Raw genomic sequence first — 18544 nt, 5'->3', positions numbered from 1 at the left:
TTAACAATGGTACGAACAAAGACTTTCACAATGTAAAATCTGGAGGTTTCACCTGCTCTAATGAAGATGAAACAAGATTTCTGAGTTTAATGGAGGTTTATCAGATGATTCGGTTTTAGAGAGAGAAAATAAACAAGTTTCCGTTATGGAGGATAATGAAGAAGATGGTTACTTTGAATAGAAACGTGATTGGAGAGAGAATGTGGGAGATAAAAATGGAAAAGGATAATTGAGAATTTTGAAGGTAAATCAGCTTTTATATATAAGGAAGGTTAGTTTAGGTATTATGATTTAATATGTACTAGGGTATATCCCGTGCCCTAGGGCACAGACACTTGAGAGATAGATTTTAACTAGTTATTTTATTGAGAGCGAGATTTTTATTAGTTATTATTTTTTGTTTATGTCCTCTTAAATTAGTTATTATTTTATTGATAGAGATAGATTTTAATTTCTTTTTTAAACCCTTGAAATTTATTTTGTTTCTATTTTTCTGAAATTAGAATTTTTATTTCTAAGAAGGAAAGGATTATTGTTTTTTAAATGAGTAACTTTATTTCTGCGAAGGACTATATCTTAAATTTTGGAAAGGGTATACCCCGTGCCCTAGGGCACGAACAGTCGTATCAATTAAATTTGACGACTTTCAATATTTATTATTGCTATATAATGGATACCATAATTTTTTGGTATTCTACTTATTATTTATTTTCTTTTATTTCATTTTTTCTTAAATTAGTTATTTTATAAGAGAGATTTCAATTTCTTTTTTTGACCCTTGCAATATCTTTTGTTTCCTTTTTTTTCTCAAGTTAGATATTTTATTTCCTTGAAAGATTTTTTAGATAGGTTATTTTATTTCTACGAAAGACTATATCTTAAATTTTGGGAAGGGCTCCTAGACCATAACTCTTATTAAATAAGGATGTTTGTCCTAGTCATCGTTTTCCCTTCTGTTTTATTATATAGATTATAGAGATTTGTGTTTTCTCTCGAGATGGATACAAATGAACTAGATATATATCCATTTACATTACTCCTAATATTTTAGTTTTGAAACCCTTTAAGGATTAGAAAGGACTAAATGTCTTGTTAGGGTCCATTTTTTAGGTTATAAGCCCAAAATTTCTTGGAAAACCCATTTTCTTTTTTAAGAAAACATCATAGTTAGAGTTTGAATTTATACAAAAACATGATTTTTTAGTGCTCTCATTAACTTTTTTACAATACAATGAAAATGATTAACTTACTTTTAAATGAAGTTGTCTTATTTACATTAATGGGTATTATTCAAAAGAACGAAAAATTATTTTCTTTATTTTCTGAAATGGAACATTAAAATGAGATAACCCAGAAAGAAAATTAGATCATTCAACTTGGTACGTAAGGAGTAATTCTTTCTAAAGAAAAAACATCAAATATACTATAAACTACAAGAAGGTAGAAAAGAAAAGAACAAACATCATAAAAACAACAATTTATATAGGGAGAAAAATGGAAATATTAAGGCCTGTAGGTTTTTTGTTGAAAGGCGTGTAAGTTAGAAGAGGTTTCTTTGTGGATCTCTGTGGGCCCCACACAGGCCCGTGGAAGGCCCAGTGCGGGCAGGGCGCTCGCACTGGGCCTCCCAATGTTGGGGGCCCACTTTTTAGATATTTAAGGGACATATAGTTCAAGCTTACATATCATTACATGAAGTTTCTTAGCTCAGTTGGCAACTCTTCTTGTGATCTGTGTAATCCACTCGGGTTCAAGTCCCCTGGCCAGCAAACTATTTTTTTTATTTACTTTTTTGGAGACTACAATTGTTAATTAAATCTATCTCTTCTCCATCACACTTTTTTAACTCTTAGCCTTTGTCATTTTCAATTATTTGTAAACCAAATGTTCAACATGATATTATATTAAAATGCATACAGTTAGTTGGAGTTTAACATTTCATTGTGTTATATATTTTTAGTTATAAACGTATAATCTAAGACATAGTAAACAAATTTTTTTTGTTCACAAGTGACTGTGAATTCTTAGACTCGATTTTCTATAACAAATGAATTTTTTTTCTTTAACTACTTCTTCGAAATATATTGGGATTCATTACGATTTTCATCTATCTCTTATTAAATTATCTTGTAATTTTGAATTAACTTTTATCAGTAGAAAGGCCCAGATCAAATTTGGCACAGGACCCCCAAATTTCCAGCCACGGCCCTGGCCCCACACTTTTATTGCTTCTCACTTCCCAAACAAACAGTAATTTGTAACCAAAATAAAAGACGAAAAGACGCTTGGGCTGCGATTCAAGTCGGTTTAAGAGTTTGAGTGGGGTTAATTATTTTTTTTCTTTTAAGTGCCTTTATTAACTAGTATTTTGGGGCCCTCTGAAAATGAGGCCCAAAGCAGCTGCTCTGGTTGCTTTGGGCCTGGGCCGCCCCTGACTGTTGGTTGAAGTTAAAGTTAATATTTATGACCTTATTTCTAATTAATCAAAGATCATGTCTCTTTCACAGAATGAGGAAATTATCCACGCCCTTTATAGAAAAAAAGAAAATCTTGTTTTATCATCGCATCTTGTTACCTTCTTCTTCGAGGTATGATAAAATTACAATGACATGAAAAGTTTACATTTTAACAAAAAAAACTGAATCGAAAAGCTTTTTATTACGTAAGATCCTTGAACAGCAAGGGATTGGAGAATTATCTTAAATATTAACTACCTGGAGTCACGTGAGATGAAAGTTGTATATTTGTAAAAATTGAGACTCTTACAACGTGTTATGCAAAGCAGTATATTAGAAAAATAGAAGCACATTAAGTAAGAGAGGTATTTCTAGATACTGGAACCTTAAGATCCACGTTAGACGAGAGAAGCATTTTTCTTGAAAACCATGGTTTTGCAAAACTAGGGGTCATCGCCGCGGGTTGGAGAGATACTGTGGACTTTATTTCTATTTAAAAAGATATACCATAGATACTTTCTCTGTCATCCTAAGAAAATTTCTAACTGAGATGATGGATATGGAGTTTGAGATACACAAAAAGCAGGTCCAGGGCCTCAAAAATGATGGTAAGTTTCTTTGATTTTGTCCATTTTATCTTAATTTGAACGAATTTTATCCTCTAATATATGTTTGGATCTAAGTTCCTTCTAAATTTTCTTTTACATTTTTGTATAGAATTGAAATATTATATCAACAGTGATGTTGGTGAATTGAAACAATCTAGGAATGTGTGGTATGGGAAAGCAACTGTCAAACCCTCGGATTGCCCCTTAAGTAAGGTAACTAAATCTCTCATTATATTCCCGAGTATTTGATTATGTATTTTTTTGGGTAGTTTTTTTACTTTACCCAATTTTTTTTTTTGATTGTTAAGATGTAAGCATTGTTTTTTTTTTAAATTGAATTAGAAATCTAATTTGATATTTCAAATTGATTCGAGTGGATTTAAAGTTGTTTGATACCAAAGAGGGTCCTTGTGGCGGGTGCCGGTGCCGGTGCCGGTGCGGGCACATTACTCGCAACCCCACCACCCGATCCTGCCAAATAGTCAAGTAAATATTGTTTAGTCTAAATCAATGATTGTTTTCAATATAACGGCACCATCCAAAGTAAAATCTTACAACTGCAATAGCAAGTGAGGTATTCATTTTCTAAATATTGTGATTGACTTGTAGGATTTAAAATTTTGTATGGGGGTAAATATTTAATTCTAGCTATTAAAATGACTTAACTAATGAGCCAATAATTACGTCAAGATTGAGAAAAATACGTGCACGTTGAAGTAATACATTCCCTATGTAGGACTTAATAGTCATCACCTAAAGAATTCTTTTCATTGTTAGATCCAAAATATTATAGATTTTGATTAGTTTTTCAATTTATTTTTACCTAGTTCAACAAAAAAAAAATTTATTTTTACCTATTTTTGTTAAAATCTTACAATATTTTTGTATGTGAATAATGCTCTTATATTTATTTAGTTTTAAAATCTGTTTTCATTTTTATTTTTTTAATATTAAGATTCGTACTCTCGTCTCTTAAGTGGAGAAATATTTACCCCATTACTACTTTATTGTTAAATCTCCTTTCCTAGTCTATTATTTTACTTCCGACGTTTCTCTTTCATTCTAACTTTGTCTTTGAACAATTTTAGGCTATTTCTGAGTGGGAATAGTGCATATGGGGGTGCCTACATTGTTGAGTGGGATGAACATAACCGAACACCAAAGAGGAGTTATCGAGGATTCGAAAACTCTGGGTTAAACGTATTCCACATCGATATAACGAGGAATCAATATTTGGCTGTTGGTGATGAGCGAGTGATCAAGTTTTGGAACATTAACAACAATAAAGTGTTGACCACGGTTGACGCTGATGGAGACCTACCAGTAAGCTAAAAGTGTGGCATTATTAAATTGTTATGACTGTTAGAAAATATTCAATTGCTGATTGAGTTTTTTTTCTTTCTTAAGGGAAAAGCCGTCATTGTAATTGAAGACGATGAAGAAGAATCTAACAAGGCTAAAATGGTTTTATCAAACACGGAAAGTTTCTCCGTGTCATGAATTGTCGAAGAAAGTTAGGATGTTTGGTATTGAAATGGTTAGGCTCGATGAGGGAGATGAGAGTTATGACTTTGTTAAGGATAAATTACTAGGTGGTTTAAGAGAGTTAGAAGGACATATTAATGTTGAATTAATTGTCAAATATACATTTTCTAGTTTTGCAGGCAAACCTAAGCTTGAGACCTTTCATATCTATTTCGATGTCATCGGAAGAGTTCGCGGCAATGCTCACGTCAAGCTTGCTTGGTATGGAACAAGTAAAGACGGTGTATCACGTATACTGTCCTACGGATTCACTAAATATGATACTTGTGATGAAAATGGAGATAAGCATGGGGTAGGAATACATCGTTCTCATGTCTTTTGGGTGGTCAAATTCGAATATTTGAAGAAAAGAGGAAATGAGGAAGAAGGCGATAATGAACCAACTTGTTTCATCTGCTTAGAATGTTTCAAGGAAGGCGACCAGATCAGAGAGCCTCGTCGCGATCATGTGTTTCACAAAAGATGTATACATAAATGGATTGGCGAGGGAAACTGTACATGTCCCATTTGTGGATGTGATCTGTAGATTGAACATGGAAATGATCGGACAGCCTCAAGTTTTGGTAAGCCTTTATCTTGGAACCAGACCATAATCCTCACTGAGAATAAATGAGAACTTTTTTTCCGTTTTGAGACGCCAAAATATGAGATTATTACTAATTTTAAATATGTGTTAAAGAGTTTATGCACTTTGCACTTTAATATCACCTTGATCTAAACATGTAGTCATGTACTTTGGCGGTATATTATGAAATCATGCAGGTAAATTTCGTCGGCTAGATTGGTGCAGTATATAAGCAAGTGAGCAAAAATACTACATCCATGGAAAAATGGCAACCTCCGGTTACCCATACCTCAAAATTAATGTAGACGCTTCATTTACATCTGTTGAATTTAACATTGGCACGAGTTTGATAGTACACAATGCGGAATCTAAATTCATAGAAGCAAATGCGGTATCTACCAGAGCAAGAAACAACGAAGAGAGTGAAGCAATGACCATATTAAAAGGTCTCATTTGGGCAGAAGAACACAACTATAGATCTATTATCATAGAAAGCGACAACATTAATTCATCAAGAACATACAGGATCAAAGGCATACAGTTCAATGGCGATCCTTAAATCACATTCGCAGAATTCGAGAAATACGGAGAAGACTTGATAGCGTCCAATTCAAATACATCAAGAGACAGCTGAACTATCAAGCAGACAAATTAGCCAAATCGGCTCGGAAGAAGAACATAACAAAGACTTGGAAGACTGTACCTTCTATTTTGGTTAATAAGTATTGTAATAACATTTTAGTTAATTAATAATATGAACAGTTTCAACAAACAAAAAAGATTGGTGCAGTATTAGTAGTCCTGTACCGGAATCGTGTGTATATATACCTATATACACAGGCCCGTGGATGGGAGTGCGCGGGGCATGCGCCCGCACAGACCCCCATCACAAGGGGCCCTTTCTTTTGGAAGTCTGTTTTTAGTCTAAATGTACGATTCATAGTAAGTGCATGAGAGTGAAACACTAAAGTTGTAATAGCTCGTTGGTAAGCTGCTTGGAGTTAGTCTACCCTCCATGCTATCTTTCTTTTCTTGTTTTAATTAACTATTCATTTAACTTAGTGTATATTTGCATAGCTTGTAATACATTAACGGCTCCCATACCGCGTCTCTTCACACTCTACAAACCAATCTCTTTCACACAAATGTCTATCACTGGCTCTTTGAAAAATATTTTTTTCTCTCTTTCTCTCTCTCATTAAACAAATCTGTTTCTCTAAACTTTGATTTTGGATCATGTAAAAGACAATGTCCAAACTATGATTTCGAATAAAAATATGTACCAATCAAGAAGTTTTATTTGAATATTAGGCGCATGATAGGACAACACAAATTATTGATTTAGATTCGTCAAAGATTTTATAAAATTTATATGGGAAAAAAAAAATTGTGTTTATTATTTCGTATACAAAAAATTATTTTACTTTGCTTATATAAAGGGGTCCTGATTAAAATTTGGCACCAGGCTCCACATTTAGTAGCCACGGTCGTGCTGCTATATGTGAGGGTGCTGATATATGTGAGGGGTGTGTATGTATAAGCAGTGGTATATATGGTTCCAAAAAATGAGGGTCGGCCACAGACAAAAGAAAATGTGGGTGTCCCTCATCATCAAAAAATAAGCGTACAAAGCAATTGTAATTGAATAAGAAACGTCGTTATCTTTTGGAAGCACTAATGCATTTGAATACAAATTCAATATGCAAATTTTAAGCTAGCCCTAGCTAGAACCAAATCCTGGCTCCGCCCCAGTTAGTAGTCCTGTACCGGAATTGTGTGTATATATATATACCTATATACACAGGCCCGTGGATGGGAGTGCGCGGGGCATGCGCCCGCACAGACCCCCATCACAAGGGGCCCTTTCTTTTGGAAGTCTGTTTTTAGTCCAAATGTACGATTAATAGTAAGTGCGTGAGAGTGAAACACTAAAGCTGTAATAGCTCGTTGGTAAGCTGCTTGGAGTTAGTCTACCCTCCATGCTATCTTTCTTTTCTTGTTTTAATTAACTATTCATTTAACTTAGTGTATATTTGCATAGCTTGTAATACATTAACGGCTCCCATACCGCGTCTCTTCACACTCTACAAACCAATCTCTTTCACACAAATGTCTATCACTGGCTCTTTGAAAAATATTTTTTTTCTCTCTTTCTCTCTCTCATTAAACAAATCTGTCTCTCTAAACTTTGATTTTGGATCATGTAAAAGACAATGTCCAAACTATGATTTCGAATAAAAATATGTACCAATCAAGAAAGTTTTATTTGAATATTAGGCGCATGATAGGACAACACAAAATATTGATTTAGATTCGTCAAAGATTTTATAAAATTTATACGGGAAAATAAAAAATAAAAAAATTGTGTTTATTATTTCATTTGCAAAAATTTATTTTACTTTGCTTATATAAAGGGGTCCTGATTAAAATTTGGCACCAGGCTCCACATTTAGTAGCCACGGTCGTGCTGCTATATGTGAGGGTGCTGATATATGTGAGGGGTGTGTATATATAAGCAGTGGTATAAATGGTTCCAAAAAATGAGAGTCGGCCACAGACAAAAGTAAATGTGGGTGTCCCTCATCATCAATTGACCCATTTCTTTTTCTTAATGGCCCAGCCAATGCGGGCCTGTCGCATCAGGTTAAGCATGTGGTGATGACCTCTTTTTTCCGGTCATCTAACATTTTTCAATATAAGAAAGACAGAGATATTTGATTCATCTATCCTTCTTTTTTGTAACTAGGGTATATCCCGTGCCTTAGGGTACGGACACTTGTATTATTTTTTGTTATATTTTATTGAGATATAGATTTTTATTAGTTATTATTTTTTGTATTATTTTTTTGTTTATTCTCTTAAATTAGTTATTAGTTTGAGAGAGAGAGATTTTAATTTCTTTAAGAGAGAGAGATTTTAATTTCCTTTTTTAACCCTTGAAATTTATTTTGTTTCTTTTTTTTTCTTAAATTAGAATTTTTTTCTTAAATTAGAATTTTTGTTTCTTTATATTTTATTGACAGAGAGATTTTTATAAGTTATTATTTTTTTGTATTATTTTTTTCTTTTGTTTCTTTTCTCTTAAATTAGTTATTATTTTATTGAGAGTGAGAGATTTTAATTTCTTTTTTTAAACCTTGAAATTTATTTTGTTTCTTTTTTTTCTTAAATTAGAGATTTTTTTTTTGTAAGAAGGAAAAAATTATTGTTTTTTTTAATAGGTAACTTTATTTCTACGAAGGACTATATTTTAAACTTTGAGAAGGGTTTCAAGACAATATCCTTTATTAAAAAAGGGTGTATGTCCAAGTCATCGTTTTCCCTTCTGTTTTATTATATAGACTAGGAGGGTATATCCCGTGCCCTAGGGCACAGACACTTGTATCAATCAAATATTACGAAATTTATTGTTATACTTTTTTTAGAGAGAGAGATTTGTATTAGTTATTATTTTTTTGTATTACTTTTTTGTTTCTTTTCTCTTAAATTAGTTATTATTCTACTGAGAGATAGAGAGATTTCAATTTCTTTTTGTAACCCTTGAAATTTATTTTGTTTCATTATTTCTTAAATTAGTTATTTTATTTCTAAGAAGGAAACGATTATTGTTTTTTAAATAGGTAACTTTATTTCTACGAAGGACTATATTTTAAACTTTGAGAAGGGCTTTTAGACAATATGCATGATTAAATAAGGATGTTTCTCCCAGTCATCGTTTTCCCTTCTGTTTTATTATATAGATTTAGTCAAGATACTAACTTTATTCGGGGTGACTGATCATGGTCCGAGACGTCACACTACTTAAATCCCGAAGATATGTTGTTTCTACAAAAATATTTGAAGCACTATCGTGAAGTCCAACTACAGCCATCTTCATGTATATATCTACTAGGTTTCCGCCACGTCCTACGGACGCGACGGATCCCCTCTTGACTACGCCAGTAAGCCACATTTTATCTGAAAGAAGAAGATAAAGATAATAATGGTTAAAATTTCTTTTTCTTGGAAAAGAAGAAGAAAGATAAAACTGCTACATATTAAGATTTAAAAGGGAGAGTGAGAATTTTTTTAGAAGTTACGGAAGGGGGAGAAAAAAGAGAGGGTGAGAAAGAAAGAGAGAAATCATGGGGTCTTGAGAGATATTTTAAGGAGATTTTATCTGATTTAATTGTTGACACTATTATCCTTTACTTTTAGTCGAATTATAAAAAGAGAATTTTATATTAATCGTCGGATGTAATCTCTATCAAACTCTCAATAAAAATGGACGGTCATAGATAAAATTGTGTTATAATATTCTATTATATATATACTAGGTGTCCACCGCGACAGTAGGTTAAGAAACGGTTAGGTTTGGATACGTCAAAAGTAGGTGGAGGGGGTTAAGTGAAAAACAAAGATCAAGTTTTCAAAATTAAATAAGTTTGAGTTTAGGCCTCGAAGGGGTATGATTTGATTTCTTAGCCCCTTAAGCGCAAGGTTAAAACTATTGGGGAGGATATTCCTCTAACCTATTATCAAAGTACCAAAGTATCTTACATAGTTCATTACGAAAAAATAAAGCTAGATTAACTTCCTATTTTACTGTTTATTTATGTGTCTACTTTATCTTCTCAAATTTTGTGAAATAAAAGTAAAACAAGTAACAAGTAATGTTAGTTATTGACTGTTCAATCAGCTACATAGTCAACTAAACAACAAACTATGGAGTTGATGGAACAATACTATTAACAAATTATTATCGAACAAGATATTAGACTATTAAGTTATAACTAGTTTAACTGGCTCTCTGGATGTTGAGAGTTACTGTTTAGTTGGTATTGAGGTTTGGAATTATGTCAAAATAACGATAATATTGTTTTGGTTTGAGTAAAATATTGTTCAACCCAAAACTGCTGGTAGAATTGTTTATAGTACAGATAAAATAGTCGAAGGTAAAATTTTAAACCACAATGATTGAGATATTAATCTGTAAAAATTGTCGTTTACTGGTAGAATTTAAAACGATATGGAATGTTGACAAATAGAAATAAAACCACTTAACTAATAGACTAATAATTACACCAAGATTGAGAAAGCACAAATGCACGTTGAAGTAATAATTTCTTACGTCAGACCTCATACACGCTAAAATTCATTTACAAATCATATAATAACCATGCAACGTAAAATAAAACTAAATGGTAGTAAATTTTCTATTTCGACATAAGGACTTTTGATAAATCTGCATTGCGTCTCTTCTAACTTTCTATCTCCTTTGCATGCTTAAGTCTATTTATTTTGCCATATGTACATGGCGCTAACTTATTTTCTGAAGTGTTGAATATCTACAAAGCATATAAACATTAAGGAAATATAAATAGGAAAAGAAAAGTAAAAATAATGTTTCATCTCTAATAACAACTGTAGGCCATGTCTTAGTGGCCTACAAGAAAAAGACCGAGCTACCAATAACCTTCTAGGTATCTTAACAAAAGAAAAAAAGACCTTCTAGGTTCCAGACGATTTGATTAAATAGAGACAAAATTTCTATCCGGACACAAAACATATGACCTCATGGTCATGGAGGGCTTAATTGAGAAATACAGATGGAAATGGGGAGTTAAATGCAAGAATATAGTTTTCATGTCCCTAAGTCAACAATTAACGACCATCGCATTCTATCAGAAGACTGCCGTTCTCAAAACTAGGGGACAAAATACCAATACTGCTGGTTTTAGAAGTGGTTTTCTAGACCTTTTTTACCCTATAAATAGCTCATTTGATGTCCCATTTTTTCTCACATCCCAATAGAGATCTTCTATCTTATACTAGGTATCTCTCTACTTCACTCTGCCCTCTTTCTCTCTAAAAATCTTCTCTTATTACTTGGTGTTTCATTCTTTTATATTTTTTTCACTAATTGTTCATCAACTTCTTGAAGAATTCTTTTCATTGTTAGAGAATTCTTGAGGTTAGATCTATAAAAAAGAAATTATCAGATTCTGATTAGTTTTTTCGGGTTTTTTCTACCAATTTTTATTAAAATCTTACAATGTTTTTGTATGTGAAGAGTGTTCTTAATTTTATTCAGAAATGCTAGATAACCCAGCAATTTCAACCCACTTATAGACAAGTACAATTAGATAACAATTGGAAATAGAAAATGAAAACTTAGATAAGATCTGGACTGTTCATTTTGTTGTCCAGATGTACTTTTCCACCAATGGATTGAAATTGTTGGATTATCTAACATTTCGGAAATTTAATTAGTTTTAGATACTGTGTTTATTTTACTTTTTTTAATAGTAAGATTCGTACTCTAGTCTCTCATCCGGTAGATACTAGATAATACTGTTTCGATCTTATTATTCAAACCCAGTTTGGTTTTTGGCTGTAGGTTTCAATTTTCTCATCAGCCAATTTCAAACCCACATTACTACTTTCTTAACAAAGATGGCAAACATGAGGAATGTGGTCTTTTCTTGGTCTGCTGGTGGGGATGAAAACGACGAAGGTTCAAATCCTGTGCCATTAGCCAACAGATTGACGAGAGACAATGGAACCCCCGTCATTGTAATTGAAGATGACGATGAAGAAGAAACTAACAAGATGGTTTTATCAAACACTGGAAACGTTTCTTCGAATAATCAATTGTCGAAGAAAGTTAAGATGTTTGGTATTGAAATGGTTAGGGTTGACGAGGGAGATGAAACTTATGAATTTGTTAAGAAAAAATTCGTAGGTGGTTTCCCAGAGATAGAAGGGCATGTTAATATTGAATTAATTGTCAAGAACACATTTTCTAGTTTTGCAGGACAAGCTCAGCTTCAGACCTTCAATTTCTATTCCGACGTCATCACAAGAGCTCGTCGGAATGCTAATAGTGTCAAGTTTGCTTGGTATGGAACAAGTAAAGAAGGCGTATCACGTATACTTTCCTACGGATTCACCAAACATGATACTTGTGATGAAAATGGACATAAGCATGGGGAAGGAATACATCTTTGTCACGTGGACATCATTTTGAATAGGTAATATAGTCCTTAATTCTCTTATATATACATTTAGATTGAAAATGTGGGTTAATTTCTTCATATACATTACTATAGTTTGAGATCGACAACTATTGACGAGAGAGGGTTGCGACATTTGATACTTTGTCGCGTGATAGTGGGAAATATGGAAGAAATAGCACGTGGGTCTGAACAGTTTCATCCGAGTTCTCAGGAGTATGATTCTGGATGTGACAACTTATTCATACCCTGTCAGTACATTATATGGACGAATAGTATGAACACTCATATTGTTCCGGAGTATGTTGTCAGTTTTCGAGCTCCTGTTTCTCTTCAAGGTTGGTCATTAAATTGTTCTCATTGGGCAGTTCTGATATATATGGTCCGGAAAAAGAGTGTCGACCACAAGCAGAAGCAAATGTTGGTGTTCTTCATCATTGGTTGGCGACCAATGTGGACCGACCACATCAACTTCGGCATGTGGTGACGATCTCATTCTTTTTCTGGCCATTTTGCATTTTTCAATTTATATTACTGGTAATATATATAATATATATATATATATATATATATATATATATATATATGTAAGAGAAAGAAATAAATTATTTGATTCATCTACCTTTTCTTTTGTTATTTAGTCAAGGAACCAACTTGTTCGTCGGTGGGTGCTGATGAGCTCATGACCGAGATGTCCGACTACTTAAATCCCGAAGATATGTTGTTTCTACAAAAATATTTTCGGCATTATAGTGTGAGTCAAACTAAAGCCATGTTCACACATATATACTTAGGGCACGAACAGTTGTATCAATCAAACTTGGCGATTTTTTATATTTATTATTGTTATACTATTGATACTCTAACTTTTTTTGTATTCTAGTTATTGTTTATTTTCTTTTGTTTCATTTTTTTCTTAAATTAGTTACTTTATTTAGAGAGAGGTTTCAATTTTTTTCTAAAGCTTTACAATATCTTCAGTTTCCTTTTTTTTCTTAAATTAGTTATTTTATTTCTAAGAAAGACACGATTTTTTTTTAAATAGGTTATTTTGTTTCTAAGAAGGACTATATTTTTAATTTTCGGAAGAGCTTCTAGACAATATCCTTTATTAGAAAAGGATGTTTGTCCCAGTCAACGTTTTTCCCCTCTGTTTTATTATAAGACTATGGTATATCTCGTGCCTTAGGACACGAACAATTGTATCAATCAAATTTGACGAAATTTTAAACCTAGTACTTCTATAGGCGCCCCATAGTATTACTCTAAGTGCTCTCCCATAAAATGCCATCAGACTTTCCATATTTATTATTATTATATTTTTTGGTATTCTACTTATTGTTTATTTTCTTTTGTTTCATTTTTTTCTTAAATTAGTTATTTTATTGAGAGAGAGAGATTTCAATTCTTTTTTTAACCCTTGCAATTTTATTTGTTTCTCTTTTTTCTTAGTTATTTTATTTCTAAGATAGACACAGTTATTTTTTTTTAAATAAGTTATTTTACTTCTAAGAAGGACTAAATTTTAAATTTTGAAAAGACTTCTAGACATAATCATTTATTAAGAAAAGATGTTTGTCTCAGTCAACGTTTTCCCCTTCTGTTTTATTATATAGATATATAATTGTGTGATGGTATTCAAGATTAAATATACATACACATATCTATTTATTTATTTATTGTTGTAAATTGTTTAGGAGAATAAAATTACTGAGCAACATATGTGTCAAGTGATTCAACAAACAACTGGGGGTGACATTATTATTGAAATATTTAAGAGATGCTTGGAGAAGGTAAAGATTAAACTTTTCTAGGGTTTGTGAATACAGATTTTTGTTTCAGTGAACGAATCTACGAAGAGAGGAGCAACTGATGGGTTGTTCTTTTTCTTTAATGTGTTATGTTTTGCAGAAGAAAAGAGCAGGAGGGATTCCTCCCAACATCTGAGGATAGAGAAGAGAGAGATAGAGAGAGTTTGGAACTTTGGATTGGTGGGTTGAAGAAAGGGCTAGGGAATAATGTGAGGGGGGTTTATAGACATTTTTTGTTTGAAAATCTGTGAGTGATATTATATATGAAATCATATAAGTCTCCTGGTATTTGTTTCTATATTTCTCTCATAAATCAGATGGATCATTGAGATAACTTAATTTGAAACATTATGATTAAAATTTGATTTCCATCTCACTTTATTGTGTATGCCACAATGCATTACGTAACTCTAAAATGACATTTGGCCAGAAAAATAAGTCGATCACGGGCGAAGTTCCTGTTGGAAGAGGTTGTAAAGAGACACACAGTCTTATCGACGGGAGACAACTACATTGGCCTTCAACATATGGTCGAGCCATTTCGAACCAAATAACACTACTAATTGAGAGCGGGGGACCTAGGATTTTCTTCTTGTGGGGGCACAAGTAGTAGTAATTAGTGAATAAGAATTAAATAGCACAGGAAATAATATGTATTTATAATACCACAATTATGTACATATACAAAGTTTACTACACCAAATTCTTATTTATGAGACAAAATTAATTTAGAAAATTTTGTAAATTCATTAAATTTTTGTCTAATATGAATATGGAAACTACTAATATTTGAAAAAGGGATATAAAATAGGATTTTTGAGTCTAAAGTCTAAAAATATGGGGTAATTAGTCATATATCCACTCCTCAATAAATAAATAATACAAAACCAAAATAACAGAAAATGTAAAATAAGTCCAAAGATTCACTTTTTGGTAGACCCCATGCATCAAGTCAGTTATTTTCTCCCATTATTGTCTTTTTGTAAATATATTCTAACCCAAAGTAAACCAAAAGTTTCTTATGGTTGAATTAAGAAATTTATTCTTTCCATAAATTTAAAGAAAAAAATTTATGGTGGATATTTATTGTCAATTTTTCAAAATAAATATTTGTCAAATTCATTCTCAATATTTATTTTCAAAATTTTGTCTTGAAAATTATTATGAAAATTATATATATGTTAATTAAATTTCGAATCTTATAAAACATTTATTTAGTTCTAACAACATACTTAATTGTAACATTTTTATCACTTTTTTTTCGTAAGAAAAAAAGTTGAACTTCCCATCACCGCAATCTACTTGTCATAAAAAACATAATATATTTTTCTAATATTTATTAATTCTATTAGCATAATATGTGTGTCATAAGTTATGAATTAGTTAGAGTAAGTGAATAAAAGTTTGCTTATTTTTCTAGCATCTTATTGATCCTAACAACATTCTAAGAATAACAGAAATTTGAATTTTTTATTTAGCATTTAATGACTTTAAAAACACAATTATATACTTACACTAAAAAATACATCTAAGTTTTTAAAACAACTTAGGTGATGAATCGACCTAACAACAACATAATAATAATGTATCATATGTTTTCCGACTTACTTACGTTATGTTAAGTAAATTTTTAACATTTCTTTAGCATTTCCTTATTCTCCTATATTACTTAAATTAGGAGAACAACATTTAAACTTTTTTTTTTAGGATTTTCTTTATTCTTATATATAACATATTTTTTGAGTTGTTAAATTAAAAGAATTTTTAGGATTTTCTTTCATCTGAAATATGCATGTAAACTAATATATATTCTGCTGAGATTTTCATAATTTTTGTACCATTTTATTGATTTGAACAACATCATATGCTTTGTTAAAAATTTTGCATAAATTTTCTTCTAGCATTTCTTTGATTTTTGTATAAATTTTGACAATTCTACCAACATCTTCTAAACTTTGAAAAATCGAATATATTTGTACAAACATAAATTAGTTGGATAAACAAAGAATTGTCAACATCGTTGTGGTATTTGTAGCATTCTTGTAATATCTTCTAGCATTTCCATTAACTATCAACATTTTTAACGTCTTTGACGATATTTGTACTAAAACTTAGAGTGATTAAAATTAAGAGGACCCCATTAAAACATAATCAATTACAATATAATCCATTACAAGAACTAATAACTTCAAGATTTTTTTTTCATTTGTCCTTCAATTCATTCAAGAACATCCAAGTCAATTCAACCCTCATCCTTTGCGATTGCTTTGATAAATCTTTGACTAACATCCCGTGTAAAAAAGGTTTATATTAGCTTCGACTACAGGTTTATCCACGTGCAAAACACATACAACCACAATCCCGCCTATAACTTTGTAAAATATATTAGTGTTTCAACAAGTGTTTGTAATTCATGGAACGATAAAATAAAAAACGTAATAGAATCGAAATGTAAAACTTCACAGAAAATCTGTACAGTTGTCAATAAAGTCATTTTGAGGGTAACGATGATATGTATGTAAAATATATTTTTTTTTGTTAGAGTTCAGAAAATGTTGGTAAAATTTGCACAATTTATGTAAAATCAATAAAGTGCTACAAGAAATTTGAGGGCGTTGCCGACTGTAAAGAAACTCGCTCATTCAAAATTACAAAATATAAATGATTTTTCTGGGTAAGTCAGAAAATTATAAAACATAACTATGTTGTTAGATACAAGAAAATGCTACGACACTATACAAAAAGTTAATTAGCAAAATATATAAGTAATTGGCATGCAAATTTTCTAGAGAAAACAAGATTGTAGAGAGAGAAACAATGGGACAGGATCTGAAGAATTTTTTTAAAAGAAAAGATGGATATCCTAGCTTTAAGAATAAGGACAATAAAACCATGCGTGATGCAACAAACTATCGTGAAAAAAAAACGAGTATATAGTAAAAAGATATCTATAATCCATTGAGCACCATGTTCTTCTCGTTTTCTCCAAGTGAAGACTAAAAAGTATGGATGAATTTTCTCTGCATTTTCTTTAGGTTTTATCTCGGTGAATTGAAGAAGAGAGAGTTATGGTCGATTTGTTGTTAGTCAAAAGATTAGGGAAACATTCCTTTAAAAAGAAAAGACAACTTTTTGTAGGGTTAGAAACTTTTTATTTAAGAATTATTTTCATGAAACTGAAAAGGCTATTTATATCTTCTAATATGGGTAATTTTATTTAGGGCGGTGATTCACTGAGCTCGAGCTCATACCCAAGGTATGAGCTCGAGCTGCTTGCCATTGATTTAATAAGAAGGGAAGTTAATTTTGGAGGGGATCAATTCTTTTAACTGTTGACAGCTAGCATTCTAAATGGTTGGAAAGGCCAAGTTGAATATACATGGAATAGACCATTTAAACTAATTATTTACTAAGCTTGCCACTGACTTTAACTCAGATCTCTCCCTCCAGTTTTCTGACGGGGCAATTTAGTTTCACCAATTGAAATCTAAATCATTAGGCACATGCCAATTTCATGTGTCAGTTTGTCTTGAATTTTGGCTAATTATAATCCAGAGATGGTGTTTGGAGCACGATATTGAAAATTTCAATGGTAGAACCAATTACTAGAAAAATGGACACAGATTACACACACATTCAGCCGTAGGGAGTAAGACCTTCTGTTTACTTACAATTTGTAACGTAAATTCAAGAACTACTCATCGAGTGGACCACACCAAGGAATATAGAAAGGCTTTTCTGATCTCATTGTGGAAGAGACTCAGAAGTATTTTCATGTGAAGGCATGTTTTAGTTTAAAAATAGAATTTTTTATAGAATCTGTTTACTATTTCTTAATGTCTAAAATATAGTAATATGAAATTGATTTAGAATAACCTTTAATATATTACATTACTTAATATCGGGTGGTAGATCAAATATGTTCAACCTAAATTGGTCGGTCACAATCGAAGACTACATCCCTGTCCAGAAAAATAAACTTCATTAAGAGGTGCAACCAAAACCACGTGTGAGGGTCAATGCTATTTCACCTAGATTAGTTCAAAATACTTTAGGTAAGGTCGCATAGAACAATTAGTCGGAGAATAACACCAAATTTAGAATTTGCTTCGGGTAAGATTAAAAGTAAAAGGAGTAAAAGCTTTCGACCATATCATATAATTTTGATACTACAATTTTAAATATTACATACACACTTGCAAGAACTGAACATATTTCCGTAACATCAGACTAGCGCAAAACACGTCAATTCTTTTTACATCAACTATGTAAATTAATTTATGTTATAAAACTAACTCTGTGGTTCTCCACAAGTAGGTAAAATTTGGTTGTTTTTATTTCGATATTTTTTTGATAAATCAAATCTTATCAAATGTGAGATAAATGAAATAAGAGTACATAATAAAAATTGTTAGCAACCTAGTCATATTAGCTAAATAAACTAAAATTTTAGACCATGAAGACAATTTCGTGAAACAACAGAAATTGATTCAAAAGTTTATAAGATGTTCAATGGCAAACCTCGTAAATAAATTAGTTTACATGGCCTATTTCCTTGTATATG

The 18544-nt window shown here is 31.5% G+C and overlaps 1 protein-coding gene across 1 annotated transcript; it reads left to right on the top strand.

Annotated features, from left to right (window-relative positions):
• The first annotated feature begins 2956 nt into the window (after positions 1-2956).
• On the top strand, positions 2957-14116 carry LOC147542852 (uncharacterized). Its single transcript, XM_086635346.1, has 9 exons — positions 2957-3064; positions 3174-3277; positions 4153-4387; positions 4472-5124; positions 11554-12187; positions 12266-12507; positions 12811-12923; positions 13867-13962; positions 14081-14116. The coding sequence occupies exons 4-9, from the start codon at positions 4500-4502 to the stop codon at positions 14114-14116; spliced, it is 1746 nt and encodes a 581-aa protein (XP_086491472.1). The 5' UTR covers positions 2957-3064; positions 3174-3277; positions 4153-4387; positions 4472-4499.
• The last annotated feature ends 4428 nt before the right edge of the window (positions 14117-18544 follow it).

This window comes from Eschscholzia californica, unplaced genomic scaffold, assembly GCF_041429995.1.
Source record: "Eschscholzia californica isolate CP2 unplaced genomic scaffold, dmEscCali1.0.p SCAF_4, whole genome shotgun sequence".
Lineage (NCBI taxonomy): Eukaryota > Viridiplantae > Streptophyta > Magnoliopsida > Ranunculales > Papaveraceae > Eschscholzia > Eschscholzia californica.
This window is presented reverse-complemented; position numbering and strand designations above follow the sequence as displayed.

Bases quoted from the DNA above. Each gene is read 5' to 3' on its own strand.
- LOC147542852 (XM_086635346.1), top strand. From the start codon at position 4,500: ATGAAGAAGAATCTAACAAGGCTAAAATGGTTTTATCAAACACGGAAA. The intron at 12,188-12,265 runs GTAATATAGTCC...ACATTACTATAG, and splicing joins GTGGACATCATTTTGAATAG to TTTGAGATCGACAACTATTG. The intron at 13,963-14,080 runs GTAAAGATTAAA...TATGTTTTGCAG, and splicing joins TTAAGAGATGCTTGGAGAAG to AAGAAAAGAGCAGGAGGGAT.